General features: G+C 41.8%; 1 protein-coding gene across 2 annotated transcripts in view; it reads left to right on the top strand.

Annotated features, from left to right (window-relative positions):
- The first annotated feature begins 2,547 nt into the window (after positions 1 to 2,547).
- The window catches only part of sp4 (sp4 transcription factor), a 35,463-nt gene continuing 13,911 nt past the window's right edge, over positions 2,548 to 24,099 (top strand). For both annotated transcript variants that reach the window (XM_061882801.1, XM_061882800.1), the window contains exons 1-5: positions 2,548 to 3,070; positions 9,282 to 9,352; positions 13,283 to 13,627; positions 17,294 to 18,473; positions 18,558 to 18,756. In XM_061882801.1, the coding sequence (XP_061738785.1) occupies positions 3,064 to 3,070; positions 9,282 to 9,352; positions 13,283 to 13,627; positions 17,294 to 18,473; positions 18,558 to 18,756 (1,802 nt within the window). In that variant the 5' untranslated portion in view covers positions 2,548 to 3,063. The remainder of the gene's footprint in view (positions 3,071 to 9,281; positions 9,353 to 13,282; positions 13,628 to 17,293; positions 18,474 to 18,557; positions 18,757 to 24,099) is intronic.

Genomic DNA, 24,099 nt, shown 5'->3' with positions numbered 1-24,099 from the left:
CACACATGACATTGTGCATAATTGCAGTATTGATGTGTAGTAGTGGAGTATAAAGCCAAAGATGACATTGTGCATAATTGCAGTATTGATGTGTAGTAGTGGAGTATAAAGCCAAACATGACATTGTGCATAATTGCAGTATTAATGTGTAGTAGTGGAGTATAAAGCCACACATGACATTGTGCATAATTGCAGTATTGATGTGTAGTAGTGGAGTATAAAGCCAAAGATGACATTGTGCATAATTGCAGTATTGATGTGTAGTAGTGGAGTATAAAGCCAAACATGACATTGTGCATAATTGCAGTATTAATGTGTAGTAGTGGAGTATAAAGCCAAAGATGACATTGTGCATAATTGCAGTATTGATGTGTAGTAGTGGAGTATAAAGCCGAAGATGACATTGTGCATAATTGCAGTATTGATGTGTAGTAGTGGAGTATAAAGCCAAACATGACATTGTGCATAATTGCAGTATTAATGTGTAGTAGTGGAGTATAAAGCCAAACATGACATTGTGCATAATTGCAGTATTAATGTGTAGTAGTGGAGTATAAAGCCAAACATGACATTGTGCATAATTGCAGTATTAATGTGTAGTAGTGGAGTATAAAGCCAAAGATGACATTGTGCATAATTGCAGTATTGATGTGTAGTAGTGGAGTATAAAGCCAAACATGACATTGTGCATAATTGCAGTATTAATGTGTAGTAGTGGAGTATAAAGCCAAACATGACATTGTGCATAATTGCAGTATTGATGTGTAGTAGTGGAGTATAAAGCCAAACATGACATTGTGCATAATTGCAGTATTAATGTGTAGTAGTGGAGTATAAAGCCAAACATGACATTGTGCATAATTGCAGTATTGATGTGTAGTAGTGGAGTATAAAGCCAAACATGACATTGTGCATAATTGCAGTATTGATGTGTAGTAGTGGAGTATAAAGCCAAACATGACATTGTGCATAATTGCAGTATTAATGTGTAGTAGTGGAGTATAAAGCCAAACATGACATTGTGCATAATTGCAGTATTGATGTGTAGTAGTGGAGTATAAAGCCAAACATGACATTGTGCATAATTGCAGTATTGATGTGTAGTAGTGGAGTATAAAGCCAAACATGACATTGTGCATAATTGCAGTATTGATGTGTAGTAGTGGAGTATAAAGCCAAACATGACATTGTGCATAATTGCAGTATTGATGTGTAGTAGTGGAGTATAAAGCCAAACATGACATTGTGCATAATTGCAGTATTAATGTGTAGTAGTGGAGTATAAAGCCAAACATGACATTGTGCATAATTGCAGTATTAATGTGTAGTAGTGGAGTATAAAGCCAAACATGACATTGTGCATAATTGCAGTATTGATGTGTAGTAGTGGAGTATAAAGCCAAAGATGACATTGTGCATAATTGCAGTATTAATGTGTAGTAGTGGAGTATAAAGCCAAACATGACATTGTGCATAATTGCAGTATTAATGTGTAGTAGTGGAGTATAAAGCCACACATGACATTGTGCATAATTGCAGTATTGATGTGTAGTAGTGGAGTATAAAGCCAAAGATGACATTGTGCATAATTGCAGTATTGATGTGTAGTAGTGGAGTATAAAGCCAAACATGACATTGTGCATAATTGCAGTATTAATGTGTAGTAGTGGAGTATAAAGCCAAAGATGACATTGTGCATAATTGCAGTATTGATGTGTAGTAGTGGAGTATAAAGCCGAAGATGACATTGTGCATAATTGCAGTATTGATGTGTAGTAGTGGAGTATAAAGCCAAACATGACATTGTGCATAATTGCAGTATTAATGTGTAGTAGTGGAGTATAAAGCCAAACATGACATTGTGCATAATTGCAGTATTAATGTGTAGTAGTGGAGTATAAAGCCAAACATGACATTGTGCATAATTGCAGTATTAATGTGTAGTAGTGGAGTATAAAGCCAAACATGACATTGTGCATAATTGCAGTATTGATGTGTAGTAGTGGAGTATAAAGCCAAACATGACATTGTGCATAATTGCAGTATTCATGTGTAGTAGTGGAGTATAAAGCCAAACATGACATTGTGCATAATTGCAGTATTAATGTGTAGTAGTGGAGTATAAAGCCAAACAAGACATTGTGCATAATTGCAGTATTAATGTGTAGTAGTGGAGTATAAAGCCAAACATGACATCTGCATAATTGCAGTATTGATGTGTAGTAGTGGAGTATAAAGCCAAACATGACATTGTGCATAATTGCAGTATTAATGTGTAGTAGTGGAGTATAAAGCCAAACATGACATTGTGCATAATTGCAGTATTAATGTGTAGTAGTGGAGTATAAAGCCAAAGATGACAGTCACCGCCCTTTCCGCCCCTCACACCAACATGACTAGCACTAACGAGGGGGCGTGCGCAAGGCACCATGGGAAGTGTAGTCCGTCTCACCCAATGGCGGCAGAGGAGGCGAGGCCTGGACAAAATACAACTCCCATCGACCCTCGCACGCCCAACCCCCGCTCGTCCAATCTGAATAAGTGGGAGGAGCGTGTCCGCCCACAAAAGCCACAACGACCCCGGCCTATCTTCCCCTTTTTTGTGTGAATGACAGCGAAAAAGGCCTTAAAAGAGGAGAAATCAGGACAATAGCCCCGGCGGCAGCTTGTCTTCGACGGCGTCGGAGCGGAGGCGAGGAGGGTGTTGTCCCGGTGCTTACATGGAAGTGGGTGGGCCTCCGAGCTGACAAGCGCTAATTTGTGCCGTCTATGGGCCGTGTGTTCCCGGCCGAGGAGGCACACGACGCGGCGGGCGGCGGGCGGGAGTGCTGGCCCTTATTTGTGTTGAGGCTGCTGGCGCCCAACGTCCGTGTGCGGAGCGGCGGGTGGGCGGGAGTGCTGGCCGTTATTTGTGTCGAGGCTGAGGCTGAACCTCCGCTTGGCGCCGCCCTTCCTGGACGGTGGGTGGTTTCGTGACGGCCCGGATCCCCGTCCTCCGCCTTCGTACTCGGCCGGCCTTCTTCCGCCAACTACACCCTCTCCCTCCCCGTGTATTCATGCGTTATGAGTGGTAAGTACCCACCTCTTTTCTCCACGTCAGGGGGGGCACACTCGTCTCAGGTCGGCGGCCACATGGAGGACATCTACTCCCACTCTCAAAGCACGGCCAATAACTTCCAAAGAAACACAACTTCAGATTCTTTTCTTTCTTTAAAAATACAACAAACAAACTATGTGGGCTTCTTACACTTACATGTTGCAAATCATTTATTAGGTATTTATAGTTTCTGAATAAATTATGTCGTACATCAGTCAACTCATAGGTGTTAATTTTCAGTCTTATCAAGATAAAACATTTTTTAGCAAAATCCAATTACAGGATATTATTTATGTAGTTTGATCATTTTCCTTGACTGATGTACTAATACAGGGTGTATAACTCATTTTAGGTCGGGGGCCACAGGGAGGAAAACTGGTCAAATCACGACATGATAACCTAAAAATAAAGACAACTTCAGATTCTTTTGTTTAAAAATAGAACAAGCACAAATGTCCAAATCATGTTTTACACTTACACATTGCGGTTAATCATTTATATTTTCTGAATAAATTATATGATAATGCTCACCAGTCAACTCAATGGTGTTCATTTTCATCCATCCATCCATCCATTTTCTACCGCTTATTCCCTTTCGGAGTCGCGGGGGGCGCTGGCGCCTATCTCAGCTACAATCGGGCGGAAGGCGGGGTACACCCTGGACAAGTCGCCACCTCATGGCAGGGCCAACACAGATAGACAGACAACATTCACACACTAGGGACCATTTAGTGTTGCCAATCAACCTATCCCCAGGTGCATGTCTTTGGAGGTGGGAGGGGCCTATCCCCAGGTGCATGTCTTTGGAGGTGGGAGGGGCCTATCCCCAGGTGCATGTCTTTGGAAGTGGGAGGAAGCCGGAGTACCCGGAGGGAACCCACGCATTCACGGGGAGAACATGCAAACTCCACACAGAAAGATCCCTAGCCTGGATTTGAACCCAGGACTGCAGGATCTTCGTATTGTGAGGCAGATGCACTAACCCCTCTGCCACCATGAAGCCTTATCAAAATAGCATGTTTTTCAGCAAAATCCAATTACAGGATATTATTTATGTAGTTTGATAATTTTCCTCAACTGATGTACTAATACAGGGTGTCAAACTCATTTTAGGTCAGGGGCCACAGGAAGGAAAACTGGTCAAATCACAACATGAAAACCTAAAAATAAAGACAACTTCAGATTGTTTTGTTTAAAAATAGAACAAGCACAAATGTCCAAATCATGTTTTACACTTACACATTGCGGTTAATCATTTATTTGTTGTTATTTATATTTTCGGAATAAATTATGTGAATATTCATCAGTCAACTCATAGGTGTTAATTTTCAGTCTTATCAAGATAAAACATTTTTTAGCAAAATCCAATTACAGGATATTATTTATGTAGTTTGATCATTTTCCTTGACTGATGTACTAATACAGGGTGTATAACTCATTTTAGGTCGGGGCCACAGGGAGGAAAACTGGTCAAATCACGACATGATAACCTAAAAATAAAGACAACTTCAGATTCTTTTGTTTAAAAATAGAACAAGCACAAATGTCCAAATCATGTTTTACACTTACACATTGCGGTTAATCATTTATATTTTCTGAATAAATTATATGATAATGCTCACCAGTCAACTCAATGGTGTTCATTTTCAGTCTTATCAAAATAGTATGTTTTTCAGCAAAATCAAATTACAGGGTGTTATTTATGTAGTTTGAACATTTTCCTCGACTGATGTACTAATACAGGGTGTCAAACTCATTTTAGGTCGGGGGCCACAGGAAGGAAAACTGGTCAACTCACAACATGAAAACCTAAAAATAAAGACAACTTCAGATTGTTTTGTTTAAAAACAGAACAAGCACAAATGTCCAAATCATGTTTTACCCTTACACATTGCGGTTAATCATTTATTTGTTGTTATTTATATTTTCGGAATAAATTATGTGAATATTCATCAGTCAACTCATTGGTGTTACTTTTCTGTCTTATCAAAATAGCATTTTTTCTATCAAAATCCAATTACAGGGTGTTATTTATGTAGTTTGATCATTTTCCTCGACTGATGTACTAACACAGGGTTTCGAACTCATTTTAGGTGGACGAAAATCTACTCCCAAGTGGGCCAGATAGGTCAAATCACGGCACAATAACTCAAAAATAAAGACAACTTCAGATTGTTTTGTTTAAAAATAGAACAAGCACAAATGTAAAAATCATGTTGGTTTTTTTACACTTACATGTTGCAAATCATTTATTAGGTATTTATAGTTTCTGAATAAATTATGTCGTACATCAGTCAACTCATAGGTGTTAATTTGAAGTCTTATCAAGATAAAACATTTTTTAGCAAAATCCAATTACAGGATATTATTTATGTAGTTTGATCATTTTCCTTGACTGATGTACTAATACAGGGTGTATAACTCATTTTAGGTCGGGGCCACAGGGAGGAAAACTGGTCAAATCACGACATGATAACCTAAAAATAAAGACAACTTCAGATTCTTTTGTTTAAAAATAGAACAAGCACAAATAATGTAGTTTTTTTACACTTACACATTGCGGTTAATCATTTATATTTTCTGAATAAATTATATGATAATGCTCACCAGTCAACTCAATGGTGTTCATTTTCAGTCTTATCAAAATAGCATGTTTTTCAGCGAAATCCAATTACAGGATATTATTTATGTAGTTTGATAATTTTCCTCGACTGATGTACTAATACAGGGTGTCAAACTCATTTTAGGTCGGGGGCCACAGGGAGGAAAACTGGTCAAATCACGACATGAAAACCTAAAAATAAAGACAACTTCAGATTGTTTTGTTTAAAAATACAACAAGCGCAAATGTCCAAATCATGTTTTACCCTTACACATTGCGGTTAATCATTTATATTTTCGGAATAAATTATGTGAATATTCATCAGTCAACTCATAGGTGTTAATTTTCAGTCTTATCAAGATAAAACATTTTTTAGCAAAATCCAATTACAGGATATTATTTATGTAGTTTGATCATTTTCCTCGACTGATGTACTAATACAGGGTGTATAACTCATTTTAGGTCGGGGCCACAGGGAGGAAAACTGGTCAAATCACGACATGATAACCTAAAAATAAAGACAACTTCAGATTCTTTTGTTTAAAAATAGAACAAGCACAAATGTCCAAATCATGTTTTACACTTACACATTGCGGTTAATCATTTATATTTTCTGAATAAATTATATGATAATGCTCACCAGTCAACTCAATGGTGTTCATTTTCAGTCTTATCAAAATAGCATGTTTTTCAGCAAAATCAAATTACAGGATATTATTTATGTAGTTTGATCATTTTCCTCGACTGATGTACTAATACAGGGTGTATAACTCATTTTAGGTCGGGGGCCACAGGGAGGAAAACTGGTCAAGTCACGACATGATAACCTAAAAATAAAGACAACTTCAGATTGTTTTGTTTAAAAATAGAACAAGCACAAATAATGTAGTTTTTTTACACTTACACATTGCGGTTAATCATTTATTTGTTGTTATTTATATTTTCGGAATAAATTATGTCGTACATCAGTCAACTCATAGGTGTTAATTTTCAGTCTTATCAAGATAAAACATTTTTTAGCAAAATCCAATTACAGGATATTATTTATGTAGTTTGATCATTTTCCTTGACTGATGTACTAATACAGGGTGTATAACTCATTTTAGGTCGGGGCCACAGGGAGGAAAACTGGTCAAATCACGACATGATAACCTAAAAATAAAGACAACTTCAGATTCTTTTGTTTAAAAATAGAACAAGCACAAATCATGTAGTGTTTTTACACTTACACATTGCGGTTAATCATTTATATTTTCTGAATAAATTATATGATAATGCTCACCAGTCAACTCAATGGTGTTCATTTTCAGTCTTATCAAAATAGTATGTTTTTCAGCAAAATCAAATTACAGGGTGTTATTTATGTAGTTTGATCATTTTCCTCGACTGATGTACTAATACAGGGTGTCAAACTCATTTTAGGTCGGGGGCCGTAGGGAGGAAAACTGGTCAAGTCACGACAACTTCAGATTGTTTTGTTTAAAAATAGAACAAGCACAAATGTCCAAATCATGTTTTACACTTACACATTGCGGTTAATCATTTATTTGTTGTTATTTATATTTTCGGAATAAATTATGTGAATATTCATCAGTCAACTCATTGGTGTTACTTTTCTGTCTTATCAAAATAGCATTTTTTTTATCAAAATCCAATTACAGGGTGTTATTTATGTAGTTTGATCATTTTCCTTGACTGATGTACTAATACAGGGTGTATAACTCATTTTAGGTCGGGGCCACAGGGAGGAAAACTGGTCAAATCACGACATGATAACCTAAAAATAAAGACAACTTCAGATTCTTTTGTTTAAAAATAGAACAAGCACAAATGTCCAAATCATGTTTTACACTTACACATTGCGGTTAATCATTTATATTTTCTGAATAAATTAAATGATAATGCTCACCAGTCAACTCAATTGTGTTCATTTTCAGTCGTATCAAAATAGTATGTTTTTCAGCAAAATCAAATTACAGGGTGTTATTTATGTAGTTTGATCATTTTCCTCGACTGATGTACTAATACAGGGTGTCAAACTCATTTTAGGTCAGGGGCCACAGGAAGGAAAACTGGTCAACTCACGACATGAAAACCTAAAAATAAAGACAATTTCAGATTCTTTTGTTTAAAAATAGAACAAGCACAAATGTCCAAATCATGTTTTACCCTTACACATTGCGGTTAATCATTTATTTGTTGTTATTTATATTTTCGGAATAAATTATGTGAATATTCATCAGTCAACTCATTGGTGTTACTTTTCTGTCTTATCAAAATAGCATTTTTTTTATCAAAATCCAATTACAGGGTGTTATTTATGTAGTTTGATCATTTTCCTCGACTGATGTACTAACACAGGGTTTCGAACTCATTTTAGGTGGACGAAAATCTACTCCCAAGTGGGCCAGATAGGTCAAATCACGGCACGATAACTAAAAAATAAAGACAACTTGAGATTGTTTTGTTTAAAAATAGAACAAGCACAAATGTAAAAATCATGTTGGTTTTTTTACACTTACATGTTGCGGTTAATCATTTATTTGTTGTTATTTATGTTTTCTGAATAAATTATGTGATTATGTTCATCAGTCAACTCATTGGTTTTCATTGTCAGTCTTATCAAAATATGTTTTTTTTATCAAAATCCAATTACAGGAGGTTATTAGCTTGATCATTTTCCTCGACTGATGTACTAACACAGGGGTGTCAAATGTACGGCCCGAGGGCCGGATCAGGCCCGCAAACAGGTCTTCTCCGGCCCACGGGATGAGTGAAAGAAACAGCTGTTCTAAATGTGTCCACTGGATGTCGCAATAGCAATTCTTTGTACATGATGCTACATATGTACAAAATAAACCACATGATCAGTCGAGGAAAATGATCAAACTACATAAATAAAATCCTGTAATTTGATTTTGATATATTTGTTTTTATCTTGATCGAAAATTAACACCAATGAGTTGACCGATGAGCATTGTCACATAATTCATTCAGAAAATACAAATAACGACCACTAAAGAGAGGATACTATTAATCGCAACATGTAAGTGTAAAAAACTAAACAACATTATGATCAGTATATTTTCAGAATGTGCTTGTTCTATTTAAAAAAAAATAAACAATCTGAAGTTGTCTTTATTTTTAGGTTATCATGCCGTGATTTGACCAGTCCACTTGCGAGTAGATTTTCCTCCATGTGGCCCCCCATCTAAAATAAGTTTGACACCCCTGTACTAACATCATGTGGTTTATTTTGTACATATGTATATATATATATATATATATATATACATAGATACAAATAATTGCTATTGCGACATCCAGTGGACACATTTAGAACAGCTGTTTCTTTCACTCAAAACATTTCATGTACATTTTTAAACTTAGCAAAGGCCTGATCCTGCCCTCGGGCCGTACGTTTGACCCCCCCACCCCTCTACATCTCCTCCCCTTGTCCGACACATAGGACGCCTGCTGGTCATGATCACCATTGTTGTGCTACATTTGCTCCGGGATTACTAAAGTGTAACAACCCCCAAAAAAACAATACCATAACTTTTTCCTTTGGTCTGTTTGCAGACTCCAAGAAGGAATCATCTGGAACTGAAGGAGGGAAAGCATCGAAAAAGGGGAAAAATTCTGCATCACAGGTATTGAAAGAGGAACTTGAGGAGAAGCTAAAAGGTCTGGGGGCGTCCCTCTGCTGGATTGTACTTCCTGCTTGTGTGCGGCCCTCATGAGTAGCTTTAGCCTCGGTCACCTTCAATTGCTTAATTCTGCTTATGGATCCTTAAGACATCCTTTAGTACGGGAGGGGGGGTCCAACTCATTTTAGATCAGGGGCCACATGGAGTAAAATCTACTCCCAAGTGGGCCGGACTGGTCAAATCACAGCATAATAACTTAAAAATAAAGGCAACTTCAGATTGTTTTGTTTGTTTAAAAATAGAACAAGCACATTCTGAAAATGTACAAATCATAATGTATTTTTTTTTCCTAATGACATCCTTTAGTACAGGAGGGTCTAATTATTTTTAGATGGGGGGCCACATGGAGTAAAATCTACGGCACGACGACTTAAAAATAAAGACAACTTCAGATTGTTTTTTTTAAAAATAGAACAAGCACATTCTGAAAATGTACAAATCATAATGTCCATCCATCCATCCATTTTCTACCGCTTGTCCCTTTTGGGGTCACTGGAGCCTATCTCAGTTGCCATTTGGGCGGAAAGCAGCGTACACTCTGGACAAGTCGCCACCTCATTGCAGGGCCCAAATCATAATGTTGTGTTTTTTCTTTCCTAAAACATCTTTTAGTACAGGGGGTCTAACATTTTAGATCGGGGGCCACGCGGAGTAAAATCTACTCCCAAGTGGGCCGGACTGGTAAAATCACGGCATGATAACTTAAAAATAAAGACAACTTCAGATTGTTTTGTTTAAAAATAGAACAAGCACATTCTGAAAATGTACAAATCATAATGTCCATCCATCCATCCATCCATTTACTACCGCTTGTCCCTTTTGGGGTCACTGGAGCCTATCTCAGTTGCAATTTGGGCGGAAAGCAGCGTACACTCTGGACAAGTCGCCACCTCATTGCAGGGCCCAAATCATAATGTTCTGTTTTTTCTTTCCTAAAACATCTTTTAGTACAGGGGGTCTAACATTTTAGATCGGGGGCCACGCGGAGTAAAATCTACTCCCAAGTGGGCCGGACTGGTAAAATCACGGCACGACAACTTAAAAATAAAGACAACTTCAGATTGTTTTGTTTGTTTAAAAATAGAACAAGCACATTCTGAAAATGTACGAATCATAATGTGTTTTTTCTTTCCTAAAGACATCCTTTAGTACAGGGGGTCTAACTCATTTTAGATCGGGGGCCACGCGGAGTAAAATCTACTCCCAAGTAGTACTAACATGTGGTTTATTTTGTACAAATGTAGCATCACATACAAAGATACAAATAATTGCTATTGCGACATCCAGTGGACATATTTAGAACAGCGGTTTCTTTCATTCAAAAACTTCAGGTTAATTTTCATACTTAGCAATAGGGCTGGGCGATTTACTTGATATACTCGATATATCACAGATTTGTCTCTGTGCGATATAGAAAATGACTACATGGTGATATTGGAGTATACGTTCTCACGCAGTTGCTTTTAGCTGCTGGCATTACACTACAGGTTCTTCTCACTCTTTCTGGTCTGTCCTTCTCACAGAGACGTAAAACAAGCACACCTTCTTACACACGTCACATACTGTACGTAGACGCCTTCGCGGAGCAGGGAGGTAGCAGCATGGGTAACATTAGCTGTGATGCTAGCAGAGTGGTGCAAGTGGTAATACGAGATAAAGAAGGTGCGAATCCGGTAACAAAAAAAGGAAAAATTATTTCCTAAGAAAAACTGTGGGGTCCATCGTCTGGCGGTGTTTTGGCTTCAAGCGGGAAGATGTTGAACAATAAACAGAAGGAGATAACGTCGACAGGAACCTACCACATAGTGAAGGACATACACTATTTGATTTCCTATTATGCAGCTCATTTTTATTTGACACTTTTTGAAATATCTTGTGTGACATCATGCACAAAAGTGCACTTTAAGTGTTTTAAACTATTGTAGTGCTGTTCTGTACAAAAGTACACTTTAATTTAGTGTTATTTTGATATGTCATCTTAGTGACATCATGCACAAAAGTGCACTTTATGTGTTTTAAACTATTGTAGTGGTGTTCTGTCCAAAAAGTTCACTTTAATTGAGTGTTGTTTTGATATGTCATCTTAGTGACATCATGCACAAAAGTACACTAATGGCTTGTCTTATAATGTCTCTGACAATCTTGCACTTTCTGTTTGGAAATGACATGAATGTTTGTGCCACTGTGCCAATAACTGTTTCATAAATACACTTTTAGTTGTGATTTCCCTCTCTGCATGAAAGTTTAAAAGTAGCATATATGAATGCAGTATGAAGAAGAATGTTTAAATTCTGTTCATAACTTTTATGGACAGAATTTCTAGGCGCAGTCAAGGCGTTGAGGGGTTCCGGTTTGGTGGCTGCAGGATCAGGTCTCTGCTTTTTGCAGATGATGTGGTCCTGATGGCTTCATCTGGCCGGGATCTTCAGCTCTCACTGGATCGGTTCGCAGCCGAGTGTGAAGCGACCGGGATGAGAATCAGCACCTCCAAGTCCGAGTCCATGGTTCTCGCCCGGAAAAGGGTGGAGTGCCATCTCCGGGTTGGGGAGGAGACCCTGCCCCAAGTGGAGGAGTTCAAGTACCTGGGAGTCTTGTTCACGAGTGAGGGAAGAGTGGATGGTGAGATCGACAGGCGGATCGGTGCGGCGTCTTCAGTAATGCGGACGTTGTATCGATTCGTTGTGGTGAAGAAGGAGCTGAGCCGGAAGGCAAAGCTCTCAATTTACCGGTCGATCTACGTTCCCATCCTCACCTATGGTCATGAGCTTTGGGTCATGACCGAAAGGATAAGATCACGGGTACAAGCGGCCGAAATGAGTTTGGGTCTCTCCCTTAGAGATAGGGTGAGAAGCTCTGCCATCCGGGAGGAACTCAAAGTAAAGCCGCTGCTCCTCCACATGGAGAGGAGCCAGATGAGGTGGTTCAGGCACCTGGCCAGGATGCCTCCCTAAGGAGGTGTTTAGGGCACGTCCAACCGGTAGGAGACCACGGGGAAGACCCAGGACACGTTGGGAAGACTATGTCTCCCGGCTGGCCTGGGAAAACCTCGGGATCCCCCGGGAAGAGGGAAGTCTGGGTTTCCCTGCTTAGGCTGTTGCCCCCGTGACCCGACCTCGGATAAGCGGAAGATGGATGGATGGATGTATAAATGTAGACACATAGAATCATCATACTGTTGTGATTATATGCATCAAGTGTTCATTCAAGGCTGAGACAAAATATGAGATATATATGGTCTATCGTGACATGGCCTACAAATATGGAGATATTAATAAAAGCCCAGCCCTGCTAAGCAAACCCGGATAAAACCTGTTCGCGGGCCTGATCCGGCCCCCGGGCCATACATTTGACACCGCTGCTTTAGTATGAACATTCTATTGTTAGATATTTAAAATATATATATATATATATACACATAGAGATATTTAGCCAGCAGCTTTTGTTTGCTCTCACGCCATCTTACGTGCTTCACAATCAAGTGTTCTGAGAGATGTTGCGCCTGCGACCTACTTCCTTTTGAGTCAAGCGAGAGAAGGCGGCATTTTCCTCCAGTGTTCTGAGAAAAAGAGAACTGTGGTTCTCACACGCCCACCCACTCACTTCCTGTAACACCGCCCACTTCCACTGACAGCTCTCGCTTTCTGTCAGCGTTTTTGTTTCTTTCCTCAACACCATCTTTTCTCCACCCATCACTCCGGCTTCTAGCTCTTCCTTCTTTCACGCTACATTTGCGTGTGGAATCATTCAAGCCCATCCCTTCCCTTCGGCTTTTTTTTTTTTTTTTTTTTACCAGGAGGAGGTGCTTGTTTGTTTTATGCATATGAGCTCCCGAGTTCTCCGCCTCTCAGTCTCCGACTTTCTGTCTCTACCCAGGATTCCTCGCAGCCCTCTCCCTTGGCTCTGCTCGCCGCCACCTGCAGCAAGATCGGAGGGCAGGAAGGAGCGGAGGGCGCTCAGGCTCAGGCGGGGCCCCAGCAGATCCAGCTGCAGGCCGGTCAGATCCAGCTGCAGGCGGGGCAGCTCCAGGGTCAGTTTGTTGTGGACACATCCGGGGGCCAGGCCTTGGTGCCGCAGCAGCTGGAACTGGTCCCGGCTCAGTTCACGGGGAACGGGTGGCAGATCATCGCGGCGCCGACTATGGCCAAGGAGAACAGCAACCAGCCTGTTGCTGTAACGGTTCCCAGCAGCCTTCCTAATGACGGCTCACCTGGACGCAAGGTGAGAGCCCATGTATGACCCTAGTTCCTGGACTACAAGCCTTAGATATATACGTCGTGAAATTATACTTACATAAAAGATTTTGTGAGTGTTTAAAAGTGTACATATATGTCATGGCTGTCTTGAGTTCCCAATCATTTCTACAACTCTTTATTTTTTGTGATAGAGTGATTGCAGCACTTGTTGCTTCTTTTATGAATTTATTAGGGGTCTACTGAAAAGGTGAGCAAATCTGCTGGGTCAAAAGTGTACATACAACCAATTTTACCTCCAATTTTTCATATGTGTGCGCAAACGCCAAAACTCCTTGAGCATTCAGCGGCGCACATGTGAGCGACGGCAGACGTGCACACTGTTATGCGCTGATCTTTTTATTCGATTTTGTGCACGGCCTAGATTTGCCGTGTGCAGAGGACGCGTGAGCAGTGTGCAATTGCACAGAGGGAACGTTGCATACAACAATGTTAATATTTGCTTCCATGTCCCTTGGCAAGTTTCACTGCAATAAGGTACTTTTAGTAGCCATCCACCACTCTTCTTGACAAAATTGGTGCCGTTCAGCTAAATGTGTTGGTTTTCTGACATGGACTTTTTTCTTTAGCATTGTCAGGACTTTGGGAAGGCCATTCTAAAATCTTCATTCTAGCCTGATTTAGCCATTCTTTTTCCACTTTTGAGGTGTGTTTGGGGTCATTGTCCTGTTGGAACACCCAACTGCGCCCAAGACCCAACCTCCCCCCTGAGGATTTTAGCTTGTCCTGAAGAATGGAGGTAATCCTCGTTCTTCATTGTCCCATTTACTCTCTGTAAAGCACCAGTTGCATTGGCAGCAAAACAGACCCAGACCATAATACTACCACCACCATGTGTGACGATAGGGATGGTGTTCCTGGGATTAAAGACCTCCAATTTTCTCTTCCAATCATATTGCTGGGTATTGTGGCCAAACAACTCCATTTTTGTTTCATTTGACCACAGAACTTTCCTCCAAAAGGTCTTATCTGTGTCCATGTGACGCCATGTCAGAAAACCAACACATTTAGCTGAACTGCACCAATTTTCTCAGGAGGAGTGGTCAAAAATTCAAGCAGAAGCTTGTGGATGGCTACCAAAAGCGCCTTATTGCAGTAAAACTTGCCAAGGGACATGTAAATAAATAAATGGTTGTACTTGTATAGCGCCTTTCCACCCCCTTTTTTTTTAAGGAACCCAAAGCGCTTCGACACTATTTCCACATTCACACACTGATGGCGGGAGCTGCCATGCAAGGCCCTAATCAGGAGCAAGGGTGAAGTGTCTTGCCCAAGGACCCAACGGATGTGACTAGGAGGGTAAAAGGTGGGGATTGAACCAGTAACCCTCAGATTACTGGCACGGCCACTCTCACAACTTCGCCACGCCGTTCCCAAAGTCCATCCATTTTATACCGCTTATTCCCTGGTGCCTATCTCAGCTACAATCGGGCGGAAGGCAGCGTACACCCTGGACAAGTCGCCAGCTCATCACAGCGACCCTAAAGTCATGTAAGCAAATATTAACATTGCTGTATGTATAAACTTAAACTTAGTCTTTCGGCGTCTCAGTTATTACTCTTCCATTGATTTGGACTTACACAATACCCAGCAATATGTTTGGAGGAGAAAAGGTGTGGCCTTTAATCCCAGGAACACCACACCTACCGTCAAGCATGGTGGTGGTAGTATTATGCTCTGGGTCTGTTTTGCTGCCAATGGAACTGATGCTTTACAGAGAGTAAATGGGACAATGAAAATGGAGGATTAGCTCCAAATTCTTCAGGACAACTAAAATCCTCAGCCCGGAGGTTGGGTTTTGGGCGCAGTTGGGTGTTCCAACAGGACAATGACCCCAAACGCACGTCAAAAGTGGTAAAGGAATGGGTAAATCTGGCTAGAATGAAGGTTTTAGAATGGCCTTCCCAAAGTCCTGAAAATGCTGAAGAAACAAGTCCATGTCAGAAAACCAACAGAACCAACAGAGTGGTCAAACATTCAAGCAGAATCTTATGGATGGCTACCAAAAGCACCTTATTGCAGGTAAACTTACCAAGGGACATGTAAGCAAATATTAACATTGCTGTATGTATACTTTTGACCCAGCACATTTGCTCACATTTTCAGTAGAGCCACAATAAATTCATAAAGAAGCAAACTTCATGCATGTTTTTTGTGACCAACAAGTATGTATGTGCTCCAATCACTACATCACATAACAAATAAGAGTTGTAGCAATGATTGGAAACTAGGGGTGTGACTGTACGTGTATTCGTATTGAACTGTTTCGGTACGGGGGTTTCAGTTCGGAGGTGTACTGAACGAGTTTCCACACGGACATATTAAGTAGCGTATCGCACGTTGTGTAAACAATGCACACTGAGGCACAACACACATCATGCTAGCAGCGACCGGGCTACGATAGACTGACCATACCTCCTCTTTTGCGGGGCTGTCCGGGTGGAGTTTCTTAAATGCCTCAAATGTCCGGCATTTTAAGTTAGGATAGCGTGTATTTTTAATGTACGTTCAGGGTTAAGAAGGGGTTGAATACAAAATAAATTGTGCACACAGCAGCATTGGTGAGGGAGGGGCAGAGACAGAGCGAGCGAGAGAGTTATGATAAACGTGCATGTGTCGCCAGGCTCTGCTTCTTACCCATAGATTTATCAGATTTTATTTTATCTATAGCAGGGGTGTCAAAAGTGTTCCCCGGAAGCCATTTGCGGCCCACAGCTAATGTTTTAAAGGCCCACAGCACATTCTAAAAATACTATTAAAGTAAACAAAAACATAAGTGAAAATAAAAAAACTTTCAGACTAAATTTAATTTAGAAAAAGTTGCGACGTTGACTAATAAAACAAAGCAGTTTTTTTTCTTTCAAACGGTCATTGCTCAAAACATAATATTGAATCAAAATCAATGTTATGAATTATTGACCTAAGGTTCCCATTACTTCATTTCAAATATTCCACTAAGAAAAATATTTTTGGTGGAAGATTTTGCAAATTTGGTAAATAACGAAAAAAATGTATATTTTGTTGTTTTCTTACTGTACCGAAAATGAACCAAACTGTGACCTCTGAACCGGGGTACGTACCGAACCTAAATGTTTGTGTACCGTTACACCCCTGTTGGAAACTCAAGACAGCCATGACATTGTTCTTTACAAGCGTATGTAAACTTTTGACCACAACTGTACATACAGTTTTGTGTGTAAATGTGTATAATTGTTCAGGTATAACATGTACTGTAAAACTGATCACAAAAAATGGTTGATTGATTATATGACCAAAATAAACTTATTTCATTCATTCATACCTTTTTCTAAAGGTTGCCTGGGACAAGGCAGTAGAACGGCAAATCAGACAAAATAAGAATAACATTATCTCCTTTTTTGATAAAGAGTCAAGATGTTTATCAGGATTCTTTTTCTTTGTAAACACTTTGACTTTGAACAGTTTCTTATAGTGGATCATTTCATTACATTGATTTCTTTGCTCCATCCATTCCATAATTTAACCGTTATTGAAGAAAAATGCTTAGCTTAGCCACACCTTTGTAAAAACCACAGGGTTCAAAGCGGTTTATAATCCGGAAAAATACGTTGAATCAGACGTGTGCATTGTTCTAACTCCTCTAACTGCTGTCCAGGTGAAGGCCGTCTCGGGGACCAACAGCGTGTCTGCCAACCAGCAACAGCAGTTTCAGATAATCCAGGTCCAGAACTTACCCAGTGCCGGAGGCGGGGTTCAGTATCAAGTCATCCCTCACCTGCAGACGGCTGACGGACAGCAGATCCATATCAACCCGACTCAGACCGCCGCTATCGGGGCTTTACCCGAGCATGTTCAGATTATCCAGAGTCCGAGTCCAGGCCAGGCTCAGGCCATTCTGCAGCCGGCCAATCAGCAGACTATGTTGTCAAGTACAACGAGCCAGACGGTCCCCCTGCAGATTCGCCCTGCTCAGTCTTTCCCCCTGCAGCTGCAGACCCTTCAGGGCTCCCAGACCCCGGTCATGACCACAGTGCCCATAAACCTCGGTGGCATGACCCTGGCCCTTCCTGTCATCAATAATGTCGGAGGTGGCGGCACCATGCAGCTTATCCAATCGGCAGATGGCACTTTCTCCGTTGCCAACGGCAACCAATTGGTGACGACAGCGGCACTTTCTGCTCCGGCATCCGCCGGATCCATAACGACGCTGGCCGCGGGCGACGGCGCGTCGGACGGGACGCACGTGGTCTCCGCCGGGATGGAGGTCATGACGACCGACAACCAAGCACAAAGTGCCGAGGCGGATTCACAGAGCCAGAACCAGGCCAACGGAGTTCAGAGTCAGGCGGACATGCCAGGAAGCATTCAGCAGGTGATCGTGGGGCAGGTGGGACATCAGTTAGTGCAGCAGATCCAGCTGCAGCATCCGCAGACTCCGGGTCAAAACCAAGCCCCGCAGCCTCAGCACATCCAGACTCTACAGCTGGCACCGGGTCAAACCCTGCAGCCCATTCAGGCCTTTCAGAATCCAGCCCAGGTCCTTATCCGCACACCCACCTTGTCCCCGACCGGACAGATCACCTGGCAGACGCTGCAGCTGCCCGGCGGCGTGTCCCTGCAAGGCAGCCTGGGAGCCGCCGTGCCACAGCAGCTCACATTGGCCCCGGTGGCCGGTGGGACCGGTGGAGGGCTGGTCTCCCTAAGCGGAACCCCCCTGACGCTGAGCGCGGCTCAGATCAACCCAGGGTCCGGCGTACAGACGGTCAGCATCGCCGGGCTGGGCAGCGCCGGGGTTCAAGTGCAGGGCGTGCCCCTCACTATCACAGGTCTACAGGGTAAGGACCACTAACCTCCTTCACTTACCTTGGAATGCTTTGTCAGAACTTTTTTTCCTCACGCTCTCATGTCGTCTTCGTCAGGTCAACCACAGGGGCAGGATGGCACCAAAGTCCAGTCGTCCCCTTTAACGGTCACCGTGGGTAACGTGGCGTCCGGCTCCTCGATGAGTCCGGACCAGTTGGGATCTGTGCAGAGCTCTTCAGACCAGGAGGGGCCGCCCAGCAAGAGGCTCCGGAGGGTCGCCTGCTCCTGCCCTAATTGTCGAGATGGGGAGGCAAGGTAGGAAGACGTCAGTTAACATCTCAAATGTCAAGTGTCGTTAGCTTTCAATTACAGTCACGGTGGTGCCATCAAGCATTCGTTTCATGGGGAGACAAAAAGAGTGGCAAGTAGTGTTTGAAAAACAACACACTGGAGCAGTAACTCCCAAATAATTTAAGATGGAAAGTGTAGCTGCAATTATGATGTGCACTCATGTTTTTTAATGTCTGTAAGTCTTCAACTGTACTAAGTAGTTCAATGCTTGGAATCTGTGCTTTTGCACGATATACTAGTTATTATAGTCATCTAATTAGTTACTATGGTCATCTAATTAGTTACTATGGTCATCTAATTAGTTACTATGCTCATCTAATTAGTTACTATGCTCATCTAATTAGTTACTATGCTCATCTAATTAGTTACTATGCTCATCTAATTAGTTACTATGCTCATCTAATTAGTTACTATGCTCATCTAATTAGTTACTATGGTCATCTCATTAGTTACTATGGTCATCTAATTAGTTACTATGCTCATCTAATTAGTTACTATGGTCATCTAATTAGTTACTATGCTCATCTAATTAGTTACTATGCTCATCTAATTAGTTACTATGCTCATCTAATTAGTTACTATGCTCATCTAATTAGTTACTATGCTCATCTAATTAGTTACTATGGTCATCTCATTAGTTACTATGCTCATCTCATTAGTTACTATGCTCATCTAATTAGTTACTATGCTCATCTAATTAGTTACTATGCTCATCTAATTAGTTACTATGGTCATCTAATTAGTTACTATGCTCATCTAATTAGTTACTATGGTCATCTAATTAGTTACTATGGTCATCTAATTAGTTACTATGATCATCTAATTAGTTACTATGCTCATCTAATTAGTTACTATGCTCATCTAATTAATTACTATGCTCATCTAATTAGTTACTATGCTCATCTAATTAGTTACTATGCTCATCTAATTAGTTACGATGCTCATCTAATTAGTTACTATGCTCATCTAATTAGTTACTATGCTCATCTAATTAGTTACTATGCTCATCTAATTAGTTACTATGGTCATCTAATTAGTTACTATGGTCATCTAATTAGTTACTATGCTCATCTAATTAGTTACTATGCTCATCTAATTAGTTACTATGCTCATCTAATTAGTTACTATGCTCATCTAATTAGTTACTATGGTCATCTCATTAGTTACTATGCTCATCTAATTAGTTACTATGCTCATCTAATTAGTTACTATGCTCATCTAATTAGTTACTATGGTCATCTAATTAGTTACTATGGTCATCTAATTAGTTACTATGCTCATCTAATTAGTTACTATGGTCATCTAATTAGTTACTATGGTCATCTAATTAGTTACTATGATCATCTAATTAGTTACTATGCTCATCTAATTAGTTACTATGCTCATCTAATTAGTTACTATGATCATCTAATTAATTACTATGCTCATCTAATTAGTTACTATGCTCATCTAATTAGTTACTATGCTCATCTAATTAGTTACGATGCTCATCTAATTAGTTACTATGCTCATCTAATTAGTTACTATGCTCATCTAATTAGTTACTATGCTCATCTAATTAGTTACTATGGTCATCTAATTAGTTACTATGCTCATCTAATGAGTTACTATGCTCATCTAATGAGTTACTATGGTCATCTAATTAGTTACTATGGTCATCTAATTAGTTACTATGCTCATCTAATTAGTTACTATGCTCATCTAATTAGTTACTATGCTCATCTAATTAGTTACTATGGTCATCTAATTAGTTACTATGGTCATCTAATTAGTTACTATGCTCATCTAATTAGTTACTATGCTCATCTAATTAGTTACTATGGTCATCTAATTAGTTACTATGCTCATCTAATTAGTTACTATGGTCATCTAATTAGTTACTATGGTCATCTAATTAGTTACTATGGTCATCTAATTAGTTACTATGCTCATCTAATTAGTTACTATGGTCATCTAATTAGTTACTATGGTCATCTAATGAGTTACTATGGTCATCTAATGAGTTACTATGCTCATCTAATTAGTTACTATGCTCATCTAATTAGTTACTATGGTCATATACAAACCCTGTTTCCATATGAGTTGGGAAATAACACAACACTAGCCTAGCTTGGGAATACAGGTACTGTCAAAGAAATGAACAAAACATACCAAAACACACCTCTAGAAATGAAAGGTAAGCCGACTAACTAAAGCTATTTAATTAGCATAAACCAAAAAGCTACCTAACTACTCCAACCAAAGAGGGGGTCCAAAGCATACAAGGGTGACAGCCACCACCAAGCCTGCTGTCTCTAGACACAAACAGTGTATAGAGGCCTCTGTCTGACCTTTCCCAAAACGAGGCCGCAGATACTTACAAAGGTTGAAAGGTCAAACAAAAAGGAAGATAAAAAAAACAGGTGGCACACGTTTAGCAAAGAGCTTCAAAAAAAAAAGACTACAAATCAAAGTAGTGCCAAAGACAAAGTAGCGTCTCTTAAAACTCCACACAGCATGTCAGAAAAAGAATCTTCATCCTGTGGTGAGCAGGTGGTTTTAAGCAGGTCATGAGGATGAATGGTGGCCTGGGATTGGCTGGCTGATCAGCAGGTGAAATGGGGAGCAGCTGGGAACAGAACCGGTTGATTGGCAGCAGAGGTCATGATTGAGTGTGACCTGCTCAAACACAAGAAGAAAAAAACACAAAAACAAACGATCACTAGGTGGAACATAACAAGCTGGTCCACACTTCCACCACCAGGACCAAAACCACACTGTTCCTCCTGAATCTGAGGTTGGACTATCCGGTGTAGCCTCCTCTCCAGTACACCAGGAAGGCTGAGTGTGATCCCGGGATAGTTGGAACACAGCCTCCACTTCCCCTCCTTAAAGAGAGAGACCACCACCCCGCTCTGACACAACAGACTACTCATACAGTAAAAATAGGCAATCCTGTACTATGTACAAAACACTATAAAAAAACACTGTAAAATATACAGAACAAGACAAGTATACCGGAGTAATAAATAACAATCAGTGTCGGATGTATAAAGTCCTGAGTAGTCCCGAGTTCAATCCTGGGCTCGGGATCTTTCTGTGTGGAGTTTGCATGTTCTCTCCGTGAACGCGTGGGTTCTACTCGGGCTTCCTCCCACCTCCAAAGACATGCACCTGGGGATAGGCCCCTCCCACCTCCAAAGACATGCACCTGGGGATAGGCCCCTCCCACCTCCAAAGACATGCACCTGGGGATAGGCCCCTCCCACCTCCAAAGACATGCACCTGGGGATAGGCCCCTCCCACCCCCAAAGACATGCACCTGGGGATAGGCCCCTCCCACCTCCAAAGACATGCACCTGGGGATAGGCCCCTCCCACCTCCAAGGACATGCACCTGAGGATAGGCCCCTCCCACCCCCAAAGACATGCACCTGGGGATAGGCCCATCCCACCTCCAAAGACATGCACCTGGGGATAGGCCCCTCCCACCTCCAAAGACATGCACCTGGGGATAGGCCCCTCCCACCTCCAAAGACATGCACCTGGGGATAGGCCCCTCCCACCTCCAAAGACATGCACCTGGGGATAGGCCCCTCCCACCTCCAAAGACATGCACCTGGGGATAGGCCCCTCCCACCTCCAAAGACATGCACCTGGGGATAGGCCCCTCCCACCTCCAAGGACATGCACCTGGGGATAGGCCCCTCCCACCCCCAAAGACATGCACCTGGGGATAGGCCCCTCCCACCCCCAAAGACATGCACCTGGGGATAGGCCCCTCCCACCTCCAAAGACATGCACCTGGGGATAGGCCCCTCCCACCTCCAAAGACATGCACCTGGGGATAGGCCCCTCCCACCCCCAAAGACATGCACCTGGGGATAGGCCCCTCCCACCTCCAAAGACATGCACCTGGGGATAGGCCCCTCCCACCTCCAAGGACATGCACCTGGGGATAGGCCCCTCCCACCCCCAAAGACATGCACCTGGGGATAGGCCCCTCCCACCCCCAAAGACATGCACCTGGGGATAGGCCCCTCCCACCTCCAAAGACATGCACCTGGGGATAGGCCCCTCCCACCTCCAAAGACATGCACCTGGGGATAGGCCCCTCCCACCCCCAAAGACATGCACCTGGGGATAGGCCCCTCCCACCTCCAAAGACATGCACCTGGGGATAGGTTGATTGGCAACACTAAATGGTCCCTAGTGTGTGAATGTTGTCTGTCTGTGATAACCCTGTGATGAGGAGGCGACTTGTCCAGGGTGTAGCTGAGATGGGCACCAGCGCCCCCCGCCACCCCAAAGGGAATAAGTGGTAGAAAATAGATGGATGGATGGTAATATTGCACAGACAAAATGCTAAACACCCAGTGGGGACTGTTTTCCATCTACTGTATAATGTTTTAAAAAAATCTGTAGATTTTGCATTAAAAAATGGTGACTAGAATTTTAATGTAAAAATATACCAATTTTTTTTTCCAACTGTACATAAAAAAATATTTAATAATAAAATGCAGAGGCCAACGTGTTAATTCTTCAGCATTAAAGCGGCCCTCTGATGGCAGCCATAACTGCCATGTGGCCCTCAATGGAAACCAGTTTGACATCCCTGGGTTAGTGTTACTGTTCAAACTGTGGAATGTTACAGTGGCCAAAATATCAAATATACTTCTTCAATAACAACTTTGCCTTGTCCATCCATTTTCTACCGCTTATTCCCTTTTGGGGTCGCGGGGGGCGCTGGCGCCTATCTCAGCTACAATCGGGCGGAAGGCGGGGTACACCCTGGACAAGTCGCCACCTCATCGCAGGGCCAACACAGATAGACAGACAACATTCACACACTAGGGACCATTTAGTGTTGCCAATCAACCTATCCCCAGGTGCATGTCTTTGGAGGTGGGAGGGGCCTATCCCCAGGTGCATGTCTTTGGAGGTGGGAGGAGGCCGGAGTACCCGGAGGGAACCCACGCATTCACGGGGAGAACATGCAAACTCCACACAGAAAGATCCCGAGCCTGGATTTGAACCCAGGACTGCAGGACCTTCGTATTGTGAGGCAGACGCACTAACCCCTCTGCCACCGTGAAGCCCAACTTTGCCTTGTTTTTAACAAATCCTTGCAATATTGCATTGTAATGTTGGTGATTACGGTGGTACTGAGGGAGTGTTTCAGAGGTGGTAGTGCAGGAGAGCAAGCAGTTTGGCAATCATCTACATATCTGAAAACTGGAGGATTTATGAAATAATGCGTGCATATCGACAGAATGCTGGAATTACAGACGACAACTGGCCTAACAGATGGACAACTTCAGATTACACG

This window comes from Nerophis ophidion, linkage group LG21 (assembly GCF_033978795.1).
Source record: "Nerophis ophidion isolate RoL-2023_Sa linkage group LG21, RoL_Noph_v1.0, whole genome shotgun sequence".
Classification (NCBI taxonomy): domain Eukaryota; kingdom Metazoa; phylum Chordata; class Actinopteri; order Syngnathiformes; family Syngnathidae; genus Nerophis; species Nerophis ophidion.
Note: the sequence above shows the minus strand (reverse complement) of the source record. Positions and strands in the feature narration are given on the sequence as shown.